Source organism: Leuciscus leuciscus, assembly GCF_965113295.1.
Source record: "Leuciscus leuciscus genome assembly, chromosome: 1".
NCBI lineage: Eukaryota > Metazoa > Chordata > Actinopteri > Cypriniformes > Leuciscidae > Leuciscus > Leuciscus leuciscus.
This window is the reverse complement of record NC_138725.1, coordinates 26219845-26242416: the sequence shown is the minus strand read 5'-3', so window position 1 is coordinate 26242416 and position 22572 is coordinate 26219845. Positions and strand designations below refer to the sequence as shown.

At 38.9% G+C, this 22572-nt stretch overlaps 3 protein-coding genes across 6 annotated transcripts in view; all 3 read left to right on the top strand.

The window, feature by feature from the left end:
• The window catches only part of LOC309499726 (GTPase IMAP family member 7-like), a gene marked incomplete at its 5' end in the record, with an annotated part of 224304 nt that extends 216099 nt beyond the window's left edge, over positions 1–8205 (top strand). The window contains one exon of the mRNA XM_082171147.1: positions 1907–8205. The remainder of the gene's footprint in view (positions 1–1906) is intronic.
• Positions 1–22572, top strand: part of LOC309501701 (uncharacterized protein) — a 68357-nt gene that overhangs the window by 1244 nt on the left and 44541 nt on the right. Inside the window, exon 1 of one of the 3 annotated variants that reach the window (XM_082173864.1) lies at positions 174–876. The exons of the other annotated variants lie outside the window; for them this stretch is intronic. The gene's annotated coding sequence lies outside the window, so the exon portion shown is untranslated. Of the gene's footprint in view, positions 1–173; positions 877–22572 lie in introns of those variants that run through there. 3 annotated transcript variants of the gene reach the window in all.
• Positions 116–16684, top strand: LOC309500306 (uncharacterized protein). 2 transcript variants are annotated; one of them, XM_082171876.1, is made up of 2 exons: positions 116–155; positions 12440–16684. In XM_082171876.1, the coding sequence occupies exon 2, from the start codon at positions 12445–12447 to the stop codon at positions 13939–13941; it is 1497 nt and encodes a 498-aa protein (XP_082028002.1). In that variant the 5' UTR covers positions 116–155; positions 12440–12444; the 3' UTR covers positions 13942–16684. The 2 variants fall into 2 exon arrangements, with proteins under 2 accessions (XP_082028002.1, XP_082028001.1); XM_082171875.1 differs by lacking the exon at positions 116–155 and adding an exon at positions 12062–12105.

Below are 22572 nucleotides of genomic sequence, written 5' to 3'. Positions count from 1 at the left end.
GAACTAGGCGCTTAGCGAATCACAACACACTGGGCAAAGCTGACCAATCAGAGCCCGTCGTGTATTTCTGAGGGAGAGGCTTCTTATAACCAGGAAATCATAAATAAAAAAATCAGATCGGTTTACGAGAAGGGATACAGCGGTGCAGAATAAAGGTAAACTAGATGAAAAATAATGCGTTTTTTTTAATTAAGCATAACACCACATAGCATATTCAAGCCTTCGAAAAAAAGCTGATCAACCCTTTAACATATGTTTCAGTATCTTCTAGATTGTACATTAGGATACGTTAATATCTTTATTAAGTTCAGCACAATTCTGTTCAGTTTATAAGCTGTCAGATGAGACAAAACATGTTAGAACACACTAGTAGAGAAAGAAAACAAAAAATAGTTGGGTTTTTTTTCTGTTAAACTTTTTTTATTTTCATAGAATGCACTTTAAATTCAACATTTTCAATATTTGCTGATCTTAAACTTGTAAAATGTAAAATATTAATACTGAACATCAATGTACTAACGGAAAAACCTGTCAACTCTGTTATGGATAATATGGGTTGACGATAACAGAGTTCACATTTTCCACCATTTCGTGCTTTAGCTCAAAAAACTAACCTCAAACCAGATACTACATGACATGTCTAAAAACAGAATTGTATGGGGTTTCGCCATATTATCGTTTTTTAAAAAGTGAATGAGAGATTATCACAATAATAGATTTGACAAATAATTTTTCTACTATTGGTGTATCCTAAACATTTTGTACAAATTAATGAGAGAAGAATAATGACATACTTCACTGCTTTCCAGAATTACCCGCCAGAGGAAGGGATATCCCTTGGTCCAATCACATGCTTTTTCTACAAATGCTTTGGAGGTTGTTTTATTTTATTTTATATATGGGTGAATGACGGATAAGGATTTAAAATGTATGTACAGTAAATGTGTATGTAATGCAATGATATTTACACATTTCAAGAATGTAATTAACCATTTTTTTTGGTGAATCAGATCTTTTTCCCCATGAAAATGTCATTCCTGGGTAACGTAATGAATTTTTAAATGAACTACATTTCTACCATTGTTGGCATATGCAAATGGACTGATCTCCATATTTGGAGCTCAAAAAACAATTAGTGCTTGGAAAACTACATTTTAATCACAATTAATATAATCAGTTTGGGATTTCATATAGACATGGGCTCATTTTTGGCTGCTGATAACTCAAAATTCAGGACCGAATAAAAAAAAAAACCTGGAAAATGTTTAAAAATGTTTTCCAATAAAGTAAATAAGACTTGTTTTATCATTAACTCAACAATAAACAGAATTGTGTAATCTAACACACAAATATGGGTTCAGTTAATTGCCCGTGTCATTGTTAGCCGGAATGACATACTGTTAGCCGGAAGGACATTCTGCAATGTTTTTCAGGATTACATTTATTCATTTAGCTGACGCTTTTATCCAAAGCGACTTACAATTGCTATATATGTCAGAGGTCGCACGCCTCTGGAGCAACTAGGGGTTAAGTGTCTTGCTCAGGGACACATTGGTGTCTCACAGTGGATTTGAACCCGGGTCTCTCACACCAAAGGCATGTGTCTTATCCATTGCGCCACCACCCCAGGATTACCATAAAAACCATCCTCAGTATCATTTTTCTTTCCAACACTCAAACTTGAAACAAAGTAAGAGACATTAATGATTTAAAAATCTGTAAAATTTATAGTAAATCTGTAAAATGATAATGCTTAATAAACAATGGCCAAGGGTATAGTCCAACACATCATACAGCTAAAACATTTAGGGCCCTATTTTAACGATCTGAAACGCAAGTATCAAACGCGAAACGCAAGTAACTTTGGGTGGGTTGGGTTGGTCTGAAGTAGCTTCTTTACTCATAGGTGTGGTTTGGGCGTAACGTGAAATAAACCAACCAATCAGAGCATCATCTTACATTCCCTTTAAGAGCAGGCGCGCTTGTTCTATGGCGGATGGCTATTATAACGGCGGATTTGTCAGGCGCACGCCAGGAGCGGTTCAAAGCCGAGGAGACCGACGTTCTCATCAGGGCCGTAAAACACAGAGAAGTGACATTGGGGATGGAGAAACACACCCAAATTAGCTTCGGTTAAACAGGCGTATGATAATTTGGGTAAATGTGTAAGCTAGATTATGCCTATTTTTTCACATCTTCATGGACACCACAATGATTTCCCTCATGTGGAATATTTTCCTTGTAATAATGTATGGTTTGCAAAAATGGGAACTGCTGCTTCTGTGTAGATGAGAGAATCAAAGTGTATGCGTGTTGTGCTCACGCTACATTATGGCCAAGCATGCGCCCTTAAAATAGCCTCTGAATAACGTGCCACTGACTTTAGACTAGGTTTTTCCTGGTCAGTGGTGGAATTGTTTTCTGTAACTGCAAAATAGCACCAGGGAACGTTTGCGCCGGAACATAGGGCTGTGCCGGTAAACTTGACAACCGCACCACCGCGGTGGCTGAGTAGTACCGGCGGTGGTTCGGCAACAAAAAAATGCTGTTTTACATTAATATTATGACACACAAAGCTTTGTTTACAAAATAAATAATAAGTTAACAATTAAATGTTATATCGCAGCCATGGAAAAGTTTGAATTCATGACGAATGATAGAGTTGTGCGTGAGCCCATAAATGTAAACTTTGTAGGCTTTGAATTCTGGTTTGCGATCTGGTCACCCGATTATCAGCGAATTAAAAACTATTCCATTAGTTATTCCATATAGAATTGTCTACTTTTAAACAAAACAATGCAAGACGAAAATAAACCGACTAGCCTATGCTTATGTATTCCGTATGAAATGTGCATTTCTCTCTATAGGCGCGTTCACTGCGAAGATGACGAGTCAGCATCGTCAACTTCATCTTTGCAGCCCGACACTGACACACACACACACAAAAAAAAAACACTTTATTAATAAACAATTCAAATGTCTCCTTGCTATATTTGACACATTCATAATCATTACTTTTGCCGATTCTTTGTGACAGCTGTTATGTGCCTTACTGGCAGCGTCACACTCCGGTTACATGAACGCATCACCGCATCAGCACCAGAACATGGAGATTTTATTTTAGAGAATAATCGCACAACATATTAGATATTCTATAAGTAAATCAACTAATCGAATGTTAAAAAATCGTGACTCATCCCTGCATGGAATTAGGCCTGTCACGATTATGAAATTTGGCTGACGATTAATTGTCTAAAAAATAATTGCGGTTATGCCGATTAATTGTCAGTTTTAGAGCTTTGACGATTAATTGTCTGTGTTAGGGCTTTGGCAATTATGCTGATTAATTGTCTGTTTTAGGGCTTTGTGCTTCATTCATTAAATAATTGTGATGAATTTAATCCTTTGTAAGTTATCATTTTGCAGTGTAAGTTTACAGTTAACACCTTTAAATATTAAATAAATAGGCTATATTCAATAGCTATGACAATTTGTTTATTAAACTTAGTGAGTGTATAAATCAGCAGCAAAAAGTAATTTTTGAAAACATCTGCACAGTAATTTAATAAAATCTAAACATGTTAATAAAAACAAATGTGCACAAACCATGATAATATGACACGCTTCAAAACAGAGCGGAACAAAGCGCGTATGCGCATCGCGGGTGCAGAATGATGTGCTTAATGCAACATGGAGTCGCAGCGATGCACAAGTGCGCATTTAAAAGTTCACGGCACAAAGCGAAGAAATGTCGAGGGCACAAATCCTAGTGTATATCAGTCCAACAGTTTATTGATCATTTGTTTCTTCACAGTTTTAAACTCCAGTTATTGTGCGTCTGATGCCAATTCATAGTCCTTGTGCTGTGTAGGCACACGGTAGCGAGCGAGTCATTTAGAAACAGCAAAAAACTCCAGCAAAATAAAGTCATTTTATGCAAATCCACAGCCCTTTATCTACAGATCAAGCATTATAACGTCAATGTCACATTGGAGAAAGTTTTACCGTGTATCCAGTCGTAACCGGACGACGCGCGCTGTTTGAATGCTGAACGGAATGATTGACAGCTGCAGAGTTTGAATGCTGAACGGAATGATTGACAGCTGCAGATGAGTTTGTGAACTTTAATTTAACAATGTAAATATACTACTGTCCCTCACATTAAGCTATGGAATGGCTTCAGATGACTTTGAATATATTGCTAGAAAACGTAATTAGTGCTTGACTGCTTGTCTATTTATTTTGGTTCATGACTCCCCCTTGTGCCGTAGGTCTATAAAAGAGCGCAATAATCGCGGTTGTCTGAAACAATCGCGGTTAGATCAAATAATCGCGATCAGACGGTTATTTAATTATCGCGACAGGCCTACATGGAATCTCTTGTTTCTTTTCCCATATCTTCACTCGCGTCTCATCCATTTCCGAAGGGGACTATAAACGTTTCTTCCTTGCTTCGCTTTTAATTAGGCCTATTCTTTTCGTATTCTTTACTGTGGTAAAGTAGAAAAAACTCTGTTTGTGTGGAAATATTAAACGAATTTTTTTTTTTTTTAAATAGATTCAACTTTATTATATTATGCAAGTTAACAGTATTTACTGATATTTATTTCAATGCTTTACAGGCTTTAGTGTGTTGTTTCTTTGTTTTTATTATTTATTTCAAAACAACCCCCCAACCACCGCTACACCGCCGGTAGTTGGCCCATTACCACTGTGGTGGTAAAAAACTGCCACCGTCACAGCCCTACCGGAACACGCCTCCTCTTTGCGCTGAACCGCCCCCAGAATAATTATTAAAGACATCGTTAAAATAGTCCAAGTGACTACAGTGGCTCAATCTTAAGTTTATCAAGCGACGAGAATACTTTTTGTGCGTAAAAAACAAACAAAACGAACGACTTTATTCCACTATTCATTATCTTCTCCGTGGGCCTGAGTGAATTCACGTAGTATAACTGCTCAGCGCGTCTGTGTTACACGTCACCACATAGGCTCACTATTGGCCGACGCTGGTCATGTGTGTGATGCGTGTGACGTACAACACAGAAGCGCTGCGCAGTTAGGCCTATACTACGTGAATTCACATAATATTATGATTATGCTTTGGACACCAGAATTGACACGCCACGTCACTGACCCATATAACAGAGGTAACAGAGTTGACCGGAACGTAGGGACAGACACTAAATCTATTTTTTTATTAATAAAATTACAAATTATACAGAAAATATATATTCTATGCAATTGTTTATATAACTTAATAGAGTAAACACAAAACGTATTTGAAAATTAGACTTAATTGTTTCATGATAATTCAAGTTGAATGTATGAATCAGGAGGCAGAGACAGTCAATAATAGTTGGAGTGATTTATAGTGAACTCTGATTTATAGTTTCTAATAAAGTTGTATTTCTCATAAATTATAGAAGTTATTTATATTTATTGAGATTATTATTCTTATAATAACTTTAGTATCCGGTCAACACAGTACAGTTTGTGTAAAAACTGTAGAAAGAGCCCAGATGATGTCACTTCCTGGGTGCCACAATTTTAAGAAATGCTCTGTTTTTGAAAGGAGGAAAATCATGTGAGAAGTAACAGGGATGAGAGAAACATGTAGGACACAGATGTACTAATAAAAAAATTGTTAAATTAGAACAAATTAAAGCCGCGGTCAGTCTAGACTCTCAGCATGTGAAGTTTCTATGGACACTGTACCCAGATAGCAAAATTGTGTTGGCCCAGATCCGGCCCACATCTGGCACATGTGGAATGATGATCTGGCCCAAATGCAGTGTGGAATGATGACACTTAGGCGGACCGCTCCTGTTTGCCAGATCACCCTTGCAATAAAGGATGGTAATAAAGGAAATAAATGATTTCCGTCGTTGGGCCAATGGGTGGTCTTTACATCAGCCAAGAGCAAAGAAATAAACCAGAACTGGACAGTATCTGAGCTAGCCTGGCAAGCCAGACCCACATCAAGATGTTGGGTCTGGGAACTCACAATTGGCGCGGCTCAATCCGAGGGGCGGGATATATGGTTGTCTTTCAAATTCCCTCTGCACGCAATAGGATAACGCTACAACCAACCAGAGTGTTTTCCCACCAGCGGAGCTAGTTGATAGATTAAACTTTTGCCGTATCTGGTCGGCAAAACTATGAACACATCTTCCTTCTTAAGAATGACTCAAGATCCGTTCTTTGTTCTTTTCTCAAAGAAAAGTTTAACTCCAAGTCCTCCAGAGACCAGAGACCTTCGAAAGACCGCTGTTTCTTTGTTTTCAAGTTGCAGGGAATTGAAAAATGAATAAAAAAGTACAAAAATCCACAGTATAATTATTTAATGGCAATTAACCAATTTTTAGATAATCAGTTTCCTCTAGGGATGTTAACGATTAATCGACGATCAATTAATTGTCGATAATACATTTAATCAATCAAACTTATCAATCATCGATTAAGCAGGTTCATGCGCGTGCGACCGTGCGTGCTGCTCAACCGCAAAACGTAGCTATAGCGAGCACGCCGGAGTTATGTTTGGGACCATTTTACACCTTCATCATGACTATAAGTTTGCGTGTGCATTCACAGCCTTTTGTTTTGTGCAAATATAAGTTGTAATGTTGTGTTTATTTTGTGTAGGCCTAACGTATCTATATCTGATTTAACTCGTATAGGATGCATTTGGTTAATAATTAATGTAGTAAAGCTTACGGTGATCCTCTTCAGTTTCAGCGCGCACAGCTCAAACGGCAATACACGACTAATAATGACTATTGGACTGTCATATTACATAACATTATAAAGAGAAAAATATTGTAATAAAATATTGTGAATTATTTGGGATTTAGTTGCAATTTTCAGTGCGTTGTTCCAGGAAGAGCATGTCCACAACAGTCACATATTCCAAGCACACATCTGAGGCGTTGGTGACTTTTTTCATTAGTCGTTATATTTGATCAATCACATTGAAACATTTTACAATCCTACTAGCCCTTTATTTAGATTAAAAACCATTCTCATTCATTTGGTGAGGAACATAGCGTTTTGTGCAGTATATTTGTTTCAGGAGAGGTAGCCTATATCTTCATTTGACTGATCTAAGGAATGCCCTCTAATTTTACTGTCCCCTTCCTCAGACCAAGGGGGATTATAAGTGCTGCTGCTAATGTTTCAAGTTTTTCATATAAGTAGTTTACCAGATAGATTATAATATGTAAGCTTAAAGGGTTAGTTCACCCAAAAATGAAAATTCTGTCAGTAATTACTCACCCTCATGTTATTCCAACCGCGTAAGACCTTCGTTCATCTTCGGAACACAAATTAAGATATTTTTGATGAAATCTGAGTGCTGGATTCACTCCTCCATAGGCTGCTAGGTGGCCCAAACTTGCTGGCCCAGAAAAGTTATTAAAGAGATCGTTAATATAGTCCAAGTGACTACAGTGGCTCAATCTTAAGTATATCAAGCGACGAGAATACTTTTTGTGCGCAAAAACAAACAAAAATAACGACTTTATTCCACTATTCATTTCCTTCTCTCTGGGCCTCGTAGTGTTTTTGCGCAGCGCGTCTGTGTTACACGTCACCACGTACGCTCACTATTGGCCGACGCTGGTCATGTGTGTGACGCGCAGCGCAAAAACACTATGCGAACCAACTAGAGGCCCAGAGAGAAGGAAATGAATAGTGGAATAAAGTCGTTATTTTTGTTTGTTTTTGCGCACAAAAAGTATTCTCGTCGCTTGATATACTTAAGATTGAGCCACTGCAGTCACTTGGACTATATTAACGAATAACGATCTCTTTAATAACTTTACTGGGCCAGCAAGTTTGGGCCACCTAGCAGCCTACGGAGAAGTTATCAGCTCTCAGATTTCATCAAAAATATCTTAATTTGTGTTCCGAAGATGAACGAAGGTCTTACGCGGTTGGAACAACATGAGGGTGAGTAATTACTGACAGAATTTTCATTTTTGGGTGAACTAACCCTTTAATATAGTGTAGGCTAAGCCTACCCATATAGATTTGTTTTTAAAATGAATTTTATGTTGCTTAATGTTTCACATGCAACAGGTGAGCCAGTGCACAATTCTTTTTTTATGTATTTTAATTTTCTGTGCATAATTTATTTTGTTAAACTACTTAAATGCCATTATCTGTACTGATCCCAACTGATACAATAAAACAACAATTGAGCAATATGACCAGTGTTGGGGAAGTTACTTTTAAAAAGTAGTGTTTGCTCGTTACTTTTTTGAAAAGTAATCTGTTACTTTACTTAGTTACCCCCTTTGGAAAGTAACTTTTTACGTTACTCGTTACTTTTACGTTACTTTTATGTTGCTTGACTTTGGGCAGAACCCAATATCTGTTCCTAATTGTGTAGACATAAAGTTATACTATGGAGGACATAACAGGTATTTCTTTTGTGCTCTTTATTATAAAAAATAGTATCAATTTCAGAAGAAAATTAAAGGAGACATATCATGCTTTTAAATTGTTCCTTTTTACATATAAATCATACATTTGTAGTCTATATAAAGCGGAACTGCAATGCTTGGGTCTGAATTCCTCATTATTATAGCTCCACAGGCCCCTTTTTTACCCCTTTTCTAATGTGCTTCTGAAAGCAACTCGTTTTGGTGCGGTCTCTTTAAATAATATTGAGACACTTCATACCCCGCCCCCTCTCCAGGTTGTAGCGGTGACACTCGGTTCAACTCCACCCCGTTCGGCCATTTTTGTAGTCTGGTAGCAGAGATACGATTATCTAGCGCACAGAAACTTTTATACACACGTTATTAACAAAATGTCAACAACGGAAGACTTGTCCAGCCAGCCTTACATGTTCGAGCCAGAGCCGGAGCGAGATGAAAATGAAGACGACGAACCTGCAGAACAACGTCTTCATATGGATGTATCGCAATGGTGTGTACTGTATTTACACATGAAACTTTGGTCTTCCGACCTTTTACCACCGTGTCGATTTATTTTGATTAATATGTGCGAGGGAGAGAGAGCAAGACAGCGTCTAGTTTGGAGACGGTGATGTCTTGTTTACACTTTCGCCTGGCTCTGAAGAGAGAGAGTGAGCGCGCGCGCGACCGGGTCTCTCTCTCTGCTCGTTCTTTCAGTTAAACATTCTCCTGTCACAAGCGCGGCAGTTCATCTAAATTAGACGGTGTAATGAAGCGTGTGGGTTACTACATCCAACAACCGAACATTTTAACTTACCCTCTCGTAACTTCTGCATCCTTTAGCTTGGACTACAAAATTGCAGCGAGAAATAATAATGGCGGATTGCTGGAAGTGTTGGGCCGGAAGTCAATGTCCTTATTTGGCAGTTCCGCTGCAAATACTGTGACGTGATAGTTCAAAAAACGTCATAGATAACAGAAAAATCTGAACCGGTTGAAAAATATGACCAAAACAGAATATAAAGATATCAACGAAGCACCTGAAGAGAATAATTTCATCTTTTCTGTACTTCTAAACACTCCAAATATACAACAAAATGCATTTAAGGGCTAAAAAAGTGCATTTAGCATGATATGTCCCCTTTAAAGCTGCAAGCAGCATTTATCGGGGTTCAAGCATTTAAGGCCTTTAAGCACATAAGCATTTAAGACATTAAGATTTATTTAAAAAGGGTTAGGTTAGGTTTATTTTAACCACTGAAATAATAGATGGAAAAGTCCATTTACAGACAATTTACCATAGGAAAAATATGGTTTTCAAAGCTTTTTAACAGTTATAGCGCCACCTATCGTCCGATCTACATGAAATTTTGCATGCTTGTTTAGAATGTTATGGCACATATGCTCACCAATTTTCGTGAAGTTCTGAGTTTTCATTTGGGATTTATAGGCTTTTTAGTGTATTTTGCCACACCCTTTTCTAAATGACCCTGTTACAGCCACCCAAATGCAAAAGTTCAACTTTTTTTTGATAATTATTGATCTAGAGAGTCCAGAGAATTGTCCTAGACTGGTTTGGTTCCGATCGGGCCAAAAACCAGGGACTAGTTCGCAAAAGTAGGTTTTGGACAAAATTCGACATAGCAGAAAATGTTCCCTGCCTACATCCAAATCGGAGATAGCCATTTTGTTCGCCTTGAGCCAAGGATTGATCCTGGGACAAACGGTCTAAGAGTTATGAGCGATTTAGTACTTTTGGTTGCTGTAGCGCCACCTATGGGCCAATTGGGGTCATACTCTGATAGGTTGTCCCCAAATTGAGGCCTACCATCTGGCCAGGTTTCACGTCTCTAGGCCTTACGGTTTGGCCTGCACGATGCGTTTTACGAATCCTTACAATTACAATAGGGTTTCAGCATTTCATGCTTGAACCCCTAAAAAGTCCTGCTGTGTGCGGCAACTTCTCTGTTTTTATTCTCAGCCGGCTCTGCATCATGGGGTAGAGTGCAACACTCCGTGATGAGCAGAGCGCACGTGCCGCTTCTCTCCGCTCCGCTCCCCCATCCACCGAACTTTAAATTTCGGCAATGTCAAGGCAGCCAATAAAGCTTCCCTGCTCTCCAACACCGGTGCGAATCGCGTCTTGATAGCCTAGGACAAAATGATATAGAAGACATAAGCTTTAGTTTTCAGACATACGACTCACTCTATCAAGGGAGTATGAGAAAAAAAAATAGATTTTGAGAGAAAAAAAAATATTTTGTTTAAAAGTACACATTTCAAGCTTTCTATATATTTCTCAGGTCTGTGAGGCAAGTAGCTTATCTGAGTTTCGGTTCATTTACAGTAGCCTATGAGACGTGCTCCAGTTCACGCGCTGGTGCCTCCATGTAATGATTAGGCCTATATTGCATGCTATATTACTTATTTATTAAATTCAGGCAATTGGTTGATAAAACATTGATTAAAATTAAGATACAATTAATACAAAATGAAAATCACTTTAAAGAAAGGCTTTCTACAAAAACAAACTTAATAAAGTGGTCAAAATCATGTATACCCACTCCATTTGTCTCCCGATATATTGCGCAAAATTATGTTCTTACTCATGCTTTTCACTTTTCATATAATCAACATAGATAAAATAATTTTTTACACTTATTTTATTTAAACATAAATATGAAACTAAATAGTTTTCTTTAAAGAAAGGTTTTCTACAAAAACAAACTTAATAAAGTGGTCAAAATCATGTCTACCCACTACATTTGTCTCCCGATATATTGCGCAATTTTTTTAATTTAATTTTATTTAAACATAAATATGAAACTAAATTGTTTTCTTTAATGACTAGGATGCAACAATTAGGCCTGTAGCTACTAACTTTCAGATAGGCTATTACGAATTGGCTTACCAGTACAATTACACCCGGTAGGTCTGCTGTCATCCTTGACAGTCCATTTTGGAGTGCGAGCGTCCTTGACATCAGGGTCTCCAGGGTTGGTAGAAGACTACCATAGTAACAGTTCTCTTCAGTTCTCAACCGTTCTCTTCTCTCAAGCGCGCAGCTGAGGCAGTGTCGCTGTCAAATCTATCAGTGGGAAAAGTAACGTTGCGCCGAATTGAAAAAGGAACTACGTTTCATTACCAAATTTTCAGTAGTAGCGCGTTACACTACTTTTTACCCGAAAAAGTAGTTACGTTACTGTAAGTAACGCGTTACACACAACACTGAATATGACATGCATTTTTATTCAGTATATAAGCAATATTTTGCTTTTTCTGTTGAAGACACTATTGATACCATGAGAAATTTACATTCTCAGGAAAATAGCCGCTTATCAATTAATCGTTAATCGATCGATAAGGTCAATCAACTAATGATTTATGAATTAATCGATAATTTGCATCCCTAGTTTCCTCAAATGAAATGAGTTAACTCGGATTTTAATTCAGTGCATGGTATTATTAACATACTGTAAAGATTACAGTAAAGAACTGTAAATTCACAGCTGCTCTTGTTTTGCTGATTTTACAGTATAATTGTAGTTTATGATTTATGGACTCTTGTAAATTTACAGGTTTACTGGTTACCGAAATTGCCAGTAAGTTTTTGTAATTTTTTTACAGTGGGAACTCAATGGAAGGAGAAGTATAGTGTGGCCGGCCCTTAATAAACTAAAAAGTTAAGTAACAAAAAAAAAGTTTGTGTTAAAATATGACAGTATTGTATATTTTAATGACAATATCACATTAAATTATCTTGTTATTGATCACATTTATTTAATAGTTCTCACTACATAAAGATAGGATGTCTGCCTATAATGTTTAAAAAATATCAATATCCCTCATTCATGAAAAGTTTCAGGGACATATAATTAATTTACAAAAAGGCAAAAATACAAAATGTAAAAAGTGATTACATCAGGGCTCACTTTTATGACTTTTCACTTCATATTTCTCTTTTTGATTTTTTTGATTTGCTGAAAATGGATTCAAACTTGTTTCTTTCATTTCAGAGCTGATGGAAGTGAAGAAGGAGGAGGAGAGTGAAGAACTGAGTGAAGTGAAGGATGAGAGTGAAGAACTGAGTGAAGTGAAGAAGGAGAGTGAAGAACTGAGTGAAGTGGAGGAGGAGAGTGAAGAACTGAGTGAAGTGAAGAAGGAGAGTGAAGAACTGAGTGAAGTGAAGGAGGAGAGTGAAGAACTGAGTGAAGTGGAGGAGGAGAGTGAAGAACTAAGTGAAGTGAAGGAGGAGAGTGAAGAACTGAGTGAAGTGAAGAAGGAGAGTGAAGAACTGAGTGAAGTGAAGGAGGAGAGTGAAGAACTGAGTGAAGTGGAGGAGGAGAGTGAAGAACTGAGTGAAGTGAAGGAGGAGAGTGAAGAACTGAGTGAAGTGGAGGAGGAGAGTGAAGAACTGAGTGAAGTGAAGAAGGAGAGTGAAGAACTGAGTGAAGTGAAGGAGGAGAGTGAAAAACTGATTAAAGTGAAGGAGGAGAGTGAAGAACTGAGTGAAGTGAAGAAGGAGAGTGAAGAACTGAGTGAACTGAAGGAGGAGAGTGAAGAACTGAGTGAAGTGAAGAAGGAGAGTGAAGAACTGAGTGAAGTGAAGGAGGAGAAGGAAGAACTGAGTGAAGTGAAGAAGGAGAGTGAAGAACTGAGTGAACTGAAGGAGGAGAGTGAAGAACTGAGTGAAGTGAAGGAGGAGAGTGAAGAACTGAGTGAAGTGAAGAAGGAGAGTGAAGAACTGAGTGAAGTGAAGGAGGAGAGTGAAAAACTGATTAAAGTGAAGGAGGAGAGTGAAGAACTGAGTGAAGTGAAGAAGGAGAGTGAAGAACTGAGTGAACTGAAGGAGGAGAGTGAAGAACTGAGTGAAGTGAAGAAGGAGAGTGAAGAACTGAGTGAAGTGAAGGAGGAGAAGGAAGAACTGAGTGAAGTGAAGAAGGAGAGTGAAGAACTGAGTGAACTGAAGGAGGAGAGTGAAGAACTGAGTGAAGTGGAGGAGAAACACCATGTCAAACCTGGAGAAAAACCTTTGAGTCACTCAAAGACTAAACAGACATTTTTAAAGAAAATAAGAGCCAAGAAATCTTACACCTGCACTCAGTGTGGAAAGAGTTTCACAAACAAACAAAATCTTGAGCGTCACATGAGAGTTCACACTGGAGAGAAGCCGTTCACATGTGATCAATGTGGGAAGAGTTTCACGGAAAAAAAAAGTCTTAAGTGGCACATGTTAATTCACACCGGAGAGAAGCCGTTCACATGTAATCAATGTGGGAAGAGTTTCACAACCAAACATGGTCTTGAGCGTCACATGAGAGTTCATACTGGAGAGAAGCCGTTCACATGTGATCAATGTGGGAAAAGTTTCAGTCAATCATCACCCCTTAAAGAACACATGAGGATCCACACTGGAGAAAAGCTGTTCACATGTGATCAATGTGGGAAGAGTTTCACGGAAAAAACAAGTCTTAAGTGGCACGTTAATCCACACTGGAGAGAAGCCGTTCAGATGTGATCAATGTGGCAAAACATTTCTTGTGCTTGGAGTGTGAGAAGACTTTTACTACAGCGATATATTTAAGACGGCACCAGAGAATTCACACTGGAGAAAAACCTTACGAGTGTTCACACTGTGACAAGAGATTCAGTCGATCAGAATATCTGAAAACCCATGAGAATATTCACACTGGAGAAAAACCTTGCAAGTGTTCACACTGTGACAAGAGTTTCAGTCAGTCATCATCTCTGAAAAGACATGAGAGGATCCACAGCAGTGAGAAACCGCAAAACCTTGTTTAAAACAACTTGAGATACTGCGATCTAAATCCTGTGTAAGTTCAGTGTAATTTCCATGTGTGTAGTATTTAGTTTGATCAAACTCTTCAGCTGTGTTCTTGTAACTCTTCATCTCGTCTCTCTCTGCTGTGATCATGAAATACTGCAGTATGAGATGATGATGAACAGAAGAAGACAAACCAGCCTGAGACTCACAGTTATCAAAACCATCACCACACACCAGCTATAGGTGGAGATGGAGTGATTTGACTGTGACTAACTTACACAGAAGAGATGTTGTTGCTCAGCATGTGGCAATTACACTGAACTAACACTGGATTTAGATCGCAATGTCGCATCTTTGAGTGATCAACTAGAAAAGAATGCTTTTAAACAATGTTAATACGAATCCATTCCAGTGTCAGTAGTGTATTTTTCATAATTTTCTTTATCCTTGCTGTTTTAAAAAGTGCGTGTGTTTCTGTTCTAAAATCTGTGTGCTTTAGATGGGTTTTTCATCTCCATGGAAGAGAAGAGCTGGTCTGATAGCTGACTAGGACTGTCACAATTACTCGTTTAAAGTTGAGTATTCGATTTAAAAAAATCCTCGATTGTAATTTACCCGTGTCGAGTAACCGGCAAAATACCAGAAGTGTAATACATGCTAGAATCAATATATACCGCATTATTTTACATAATTTTCTAAGGCTATGTGCTATATTAAAAACATTTAATATATTATAGTGCTATTGTGAACTCACAAAGGCTGTGATTCAGTTAAATAAATATATGCGCTGTTTTTTTTCCACAGAGAAGCACAGCGCTTTAATTATTTACATGCGTGCAGATTACATGTTAAAATGACCTCAGCTACATTCACAGTAAACGCTCCTCCACGCAAACTCAGTCTCTGGGCCTGTTTGTTTAGGTTTTCAATAACGTGCGTTTTGGAACGCAAAAAGTCGGACGAGGTTTGTGTTTTTGCATAGTTGTTATCATTCATATGTGTGGAGCGTCTTGGAATTCTCATGCTGTGAGTTTGGGTTGCTTAACGTTCATCTGGGAACGCAGTCTGTGCCGTTTCACAAGATTTGTAATGTAACTCATTTGTAAATCTACGCTAACACAGGAGAATACATACATATCGTCGCTGTCCGATGAAAACCGCGTATGTCCATTTTGCCGATTTTGAGATTTTTCGACGGATAGAATGTCCAGGTTCATTTCCGTATACAGTATGCTTTACATATCTAAATGACCAATGAAAAGTTGTGAAATCATGTCATCTGATTTTCACGTATATCCATTTGGTGTCAAAGCTGTCAATCACGCCGCGTATCTCCCGCCCTGTGGAGGCATCTCGCCGGTCTAAGCGTCTCTGGAAGCTCAGCATTGGATAGCCGAATAACTCTGTGAGGTAAAGTATCAGCAAACGTTTGTTTTTGACAACTGTTCAAGTTTATTATATATTCGCAATATATTCACAACTGTTATTTACCGGTAAATGGTCTAGACGAAGTAATTGTCACTGTTTATTGTGGAGATGTTCACGCACGGGTCTGTTAACTTAAGCAATACTTTGAAGGTAGTCTAATATTTTTCTGACTAATAAATTACTGACACAGTAAAGGGTAGAATTAAATAAAGAATAACGAATTTTAAATAAAGAAAAACGAAATTTAAATAAAGAAAAAAACGAAATTTAAAAAAAGAAAAATGAAATTTAAATAAAGAAAAATGACATTTAAATAAAGAAAAAACGAAAATTAAATAAAGAAAAACCCGAAATTTAAATAAAGAAAAACTAAATTTAAATAAAGAAAAACTGAATTAAGTTAAATTAAAAACGAGATTAATTTAGATTGATAATGGGTAAAAAGGCTAATAGCCTACATGTTGGGTCCGTGTATTTTTTTGTACATAGCATAGCCTACTTTGTTATGATTTTAGTATCATAATGATTAATAAATGCACGCACAATTATCCGTGAACTTGATTTGAAGCCAATCTTCAAACAACACTTGTGTGTGCAAAATGCAGAATTAAATGAATGTGCAGCAATTTGTACAAATAGAGTCTGTAGGTCTACTATACTGTTAAAAGTATGAAAAGTGAACAGCACGAGTAATAGGATGGACAATTTGAGACGGGTCAAACATGATTTTGACCACTTCATTAAGTTTGGTTTTGTAGAAAACCTTTCTTTAAAGTGAATTTCGTTTTGTATAAATTGTATCTTAATTTTAATAAATTTTTCATCAACCAATTGCCTGGAGTGGATTTAATAAATAAGAAGCAAATATATAGCAGACAATATAATCATGGAGGCGCCCGCGCGGTCACTTGCATTGCACGTTAACTGGAGCGCATCTCATCCTAACTTAACGAAACTCAGTGTATGCCTCACACAGACATGAGAAATACATCAAATACACAAAGCTTGAAAAGTCTTTAAACGAAATAATTCAAAACGAAAAGAAAAAGGCTCTCTAATTATGTATGATTATATGATCATATAGCCTAGCCTATTTTGTGAATTGTTCATTCCCGGTTGGCACACATTTTGCTGCCCTTACAAAAGTGCCGCTCTAGGCAATTGCCTAGTTCGCCTATATGGACGCGCCGGCCCAGCAATGAGTGTTGATTCATTGTCCCTTCATAGTTTGCAAGAGACATTTAATAAACTGAGACGTAGGCTATTTAATAAACTGAGCGTAGCCTATTCATCTGTCAATATAAAACGCGACTTGGCCATTCTAATTAATGATCGGAAGAACGCGTATCGACCACCGTTACTGTAAAATATGCACGTATGTCCATTTAAACTCGATTTTGGTCAAATGTGGATTATATCATTACACTGGCAAGAATATGGTTACATTTAAAGATGCCGTACAAAGTATGACAATGCTACGTTCAACTGCTTTTGAAATTACAGTGTTTTTTTCACTTCCTGAAAAGTAACCGTTTTGGACATACGTGAGTTTCATCGGGCAGCGACGATATGTTTCTAAATATACAAATTGTTGTTCATCACAATTTCAAAATAAAAGTTTAACCCCTCGCTCTGAGTTTGCATGTTTTGATGTGCACATGTTCTATTTTAATAAATTACAGTGGCTGTTGCATGTCTATCATACAAAGGGGATCAAATATTAAAGATTATCTGGACATTGAATAAAATTTTGTTTGGTCAATATTAGACAAGGATTTGGTCATGACAGTTTAAAAAAACGCATTTTTCCATCTTAAAAATATATCTAAATGACGTCATATGCTCTGATTGACAAATGCGGAACAATTAGTTCATGTGTCCATGACCTCAAGGCTAGATTATTGTAACACTCTACTGGGTGGTTGCCTTGCACGCTTAATAAACAAACTACAGCTGGTCCAAAATGCAGCAGTTCAAGTTCTTACCAGAACCAGGAAGTATGACCATATTAGCCCAGTTCTGTCAACACTGCATTGGCTCCCTATTAAACATTGTATACATTTTAAAATATTGCTGATTACTTACAAAGCACTAAATGGTTTAGCTCCGCAGTACTTGAGTGACCTCTTAACGCATTATAGTCCTTCACGTCTATTTCAAAATTCCGGCCAGTTGATAATACCTAGAATATCAAAATCGACTGCTGGCGGTAGATCCTTTTCCTATTTAGCACCAAAACTTTGGAACAGTCTTCCTAACATTGTCTGGGAAGCAGACACACTCTGTCAGTTCAAAGCTAGACTAAAGACACATCTCTTTGACCTAGCATACACATAACACACGAATGTTAATTTTGGTTCGCGTGGCTACGCCAAAGTGATACAATTCTGCATTATACATTTTAAAGTCAGAAATAAGCTTTATTGAGGGTTGGTTTGTAGGAAAAGGACTACACACCTGTGCACATATATTTAAACGTGTATACCTATGATGTTTTATAAACTAAAATCGTGAGGAGCACGTTCAAATAATCAATCCAATCTACTTGTCATCAAACAATTACTATGTCTACTCTATCAGCATGAGAAGAAGCATATATATATATATTCACTCTGTCAACTCACCTAACATTCCTTGACAGTTTTTCAGCATCCCTCCACCACCCCGACTCCTCACTCTTGGCTCATTCTTTTACAGCTAGGAATACGGGGGGAGTACTCTGGGTTCGGGCCGAATACCGAGCCCAGAGCCCTCTCCTCGGACAGCACGCCAAATACTTATTTGTAAGTGTGAACTCGTGAAATAGACTGAACTGTTAATACGCGTGTGCACGCCATCAGCGTTCTCACAGGTTCGCGTTTTAAAATTTGCGTAGAGAGTTTTCTGTTAAAACGGTGTTGTGTTACTGGCCCCTAAGTTAATAACTAATGATCTTTGCGATTGAAGTGAATCAATCAAAACTAACTTTAGCTGGAAAATAACTTTATTCTAGAGCTGCTATAAAGCCAAAGCCTGTTACTTTAATGTCCTATTATCGCTAACTATTAATTGATTGAATTGACAGAAAAGGTACTATATTTTTTATTTATTGTTTAACTCTAGAAATTATTATCCAAATTATTTTGCTTTTTAGAATGCACATCAGCTTCCCTTTCCATTATGACTGTATTCACCTTTAAATGTGTTTAATAATTGTTGATTTTCAAAGTACATGCGCAGGGTAAGATTTGTAAAAAGTGTATATAAGTTTGCAAGCGTAAATTAAATATGCATGCGTAAGAGAAGATCACACCACACACACCAGTCGCCAGAACACATCTTTATCTTTATTTGGCTCAGAAACGTTCTCGTTGCCGAAATGGTACTTTTAATGCACACATAGATGTTAAATAAATAAATAAATAAATGGGGATCTGAATAAATCTGGCGACTGGCTTTTTTATTGAACAATCATTGTTTATTATCAACAATTAGTAAAAAAAATTACAAATGTTTTAATGTATAACATTTTTGTATAATTTATTGTATAATACATTATATTATTGTATAATACAAATTTATTGTATAAAAAAAAGTTTATTAGTAACGATCATTTATCAATCAGATAAGAGTACATTGAGAGTCAGCGAGAAGCTCATTTGATTGGCCACATTAGAAGGTGGACCCGCCCTCCTCGCTTGCAAAACGTCTCGAGTTACAACTGTAATCCTTGTTCCTTGAGAAAGAGAACGAAAACTGGGTCGAATGACACTTTGGGGAAACGCCCCTCAGCGTAGCGCCTCTGAAGCATGAATGAAACTAAACCAATCTTGATTGGTGTTGCGTCATGACGTAACGTGTGACGGCATATGCGGAAGCTACAAAAGGACGCCGGCACACAACAGAGTTAGCTTCTGTGATAATGCAAGCGCTTCCAGGCAGGGGAAGGCGTGGCGAAGGGATGCAGTTCTCGTTCCCTTTCTCAAGGAACAAGGGTTACAGTCGTAACCCGAGACGTTCCCTTTCGATGGAACGCGAACTGCGTCGAATGACACTTTGGGGGAACGTGTACCTACTATGCCACAACGAGCCCTGTCTGTCCGAGTGTGAAGCTGCGCACAGGCACACACAAGAGCACAAGGTTGCCAGGCGTAGATGGAATGTCCAGGCTATAAAATCTAATAAAAGTGTGAGGGGTGGCCCATCCTGCTGCATCGCAGACTTCTTGGATCGGGGCCCCTAAGGAGAGGGCTCTAGAGGACGCCATGCCTCTGTTTGAATGAGCCCTCACGGCCAGAGGTGAAGGCAAACTGCGCACCTGTTAGGCCATGGATATAGCTTGAACGATCCAGTTGCTAATGGTCTGCTAGGAGGCGGGAAGCCCTTTCTTGGGCGACCCGAAACACACTAGCAACTGGTCTGACTTCCGCCATGAAGAGGACCTCTGAATATATACACTGAGAGCTCTGACAGGGCAGAGCAGATGAAGTCTCTCCTCATCCGCCGTCACGTGAGGTGGAGGATGAAAAGCCTGCAGAACCGTAGGCCGTGCCACATTGGATGGCACCTTAGGCAAATATCCCGGGCTGGGATGTATAATAGCTTTAATGTCGCCATGAGCAAACTCCAGGCACCTATAGATCTAGAGAGCGCCTGAAGATCTCCTACCCTCCTCAGAGAAGTAATGGCCAACAAAAAAAGCCACCTTTAGGGAATGGTTCTTGGCCTCAACCAACCCTTCGAGAACCACTGCCAGGTCCCATGTGGGAACCCTGAGCCGCAGGTCTCATCCTCCAAGCCCCACGGAGTAAACGGACGACCAACTGCTGTCTCCCCAGAGGCCCATCACCCAGGGGGGTTGGATGTGTGAGGCAAAACCTCAGTGGACAGTGAGTCGTCTCTCGAGATGCAAATAGACCCACCTTTACTGGGACGAAGATGCTCTAGATGCAATGCTCTCTTTTGTCTGTAGGCGGAGGAGCTGGCAGATGGCTGCGGCTGCCCAATGGGTGCAGGCTTCTTAGGTTTGGAGCGGCGAGGGAGATATTGTCTGAAGGCTGCAGACTGTTTCTTCACCTCCTGAAACCTGTCGACGACTGTGTTTACAGCATCGCCGAACAGGCCAGAAGGCGAAATCGGGGCATCAAGGAGGAAAGCCCTGTCTTTCTCCTTGATGCCCGACAGATTTAACCACAAGTGTCTCTCCGAGACCACCATAGCCACCATTGAACGGCCGATAGCACAGGCTGTTTCCTTGGTGACTCGGAGAGACAAGTCTGCAGCCTTCCTCAACTACGCAATATCCTCCGAAGTTGGACCCTCGCCCTCATCAATATTCTTAAGAAGGTCAGCCTGGTATGCTTGTAGTACTGCCATAGTGTGCAGACTTGCACCAGCCCAACCCACAGCCATATAAGCCCTGCCCACTAAAGATGATGTGTCCCTGCAGGGTTTAGTGGGCAGCACCGGGGTTTTCAGGGATGATGCAGATTCGGGGGATAAATAAGTGGTAAGCGGCTGTTCCACCCGAGGCATCATCCAATAACCGCTCTCCCGCGCCCACAAAATATGACTATAATTCAATACAGGGGGGTTGGACACGCGGGAAGAGTGTGGTTTGTTCCACGATTTACACAACTCATTGTGTAAATCGGGAAAGAACGGTAAACCCTGGTGATGAGGTCGCTCTCTGTGCTGCAGGAAGCGCTCGTCCAACTTGCTTTTAATAAGCGATTCCTGCCTCTCTTGTGGCCAACTAATATTTAAACGGGCCACTGCACAACAGACAACCTCCACCAGCTCCTCATATGCAGGGACATGGGGTGGCGAGTCATCCCCAAAATCCCCACCTTTGATGCTGAGCACGTCTACTTCCTCGGAAGTAGAAAAGCTCGTGCATCGGGTTCTCCACTCGCGCGGAAGAAGCCGCTGAGCGGGCTTCCGCGCGAGGAGGCAGAACGTCGGAACTGGCAGAGGAATCCCGAGAGCGTGCCTCAGCAGTCTCGAGATCCCCTGCCAGATCCATCTGCGAGCCCCATGAATGATCCTCACTGAAAATGGCCAGCACACAGATTGATAATCTTTCACAATCCTCGCAAGCAGCCCCCTCGCGTACTGCGACGCAACTGTACAAATCGGGTTATTTCGGGGACTTTTTTCCCCCATGCACACAACAAGTCATTCAAACATTTGCAACAGATTTTTTTTTTTACACAAATGTTGGTTTTAAGGGATGAATCTGTTTTGCAGATCCTGGTCTGTTGTTTTCAGTTGCAAATTGCTGTTCACAGGCCTGCAATGCTTTTGGCCGTATTTGTGCGTCAAAAGTGTAAGCGTGGAAAAATGGAAGTCAGAAGAATACAGATCCTACTTATGCAGCTTCACAATACATGCATTACACTTACGAATAACAGTAAAATGCTTGAAAGGCGTTTTACACTTGAAAGGCGATTTACACCTTTACAAATCTCTTGCGCATGCAAATTTTATTTATGCTTGCAAACTTATGCACACTTTCACAAATCTTGCCCTGTGCATATGATTCTTTATGGCATCATATTACCTTCTGATGAGAACCATCTAAAACATTCTAACCCAAGGACAAATGTATTTAAAATGTTTGTTTGACCTGTTCAATTCTGTATGCACAAAATATGCAAATTCTTTGACAATGTGTCTTTAATTTGGCCAAAATCAAACAGATAATTTTGTCCAAGTAGAGATTCTGTTGAATAAATGTGTTTGTGCCACAGAAAATTCCTAAATGTTGTTGTCTTGATAATTAAGAAAATATTGTTTGCAGGAAACATTAAATTAGCCTGTTTAATGTTATTATAGATTATATCATATTTTATATTTAAGAACATCTAGTCATTAAACAGTATTTGTGTGGTTTACAGACACTATTGCATATCGTGATTAGAACAAAGAACTTAAGAATAAAGAACTTACTACAAT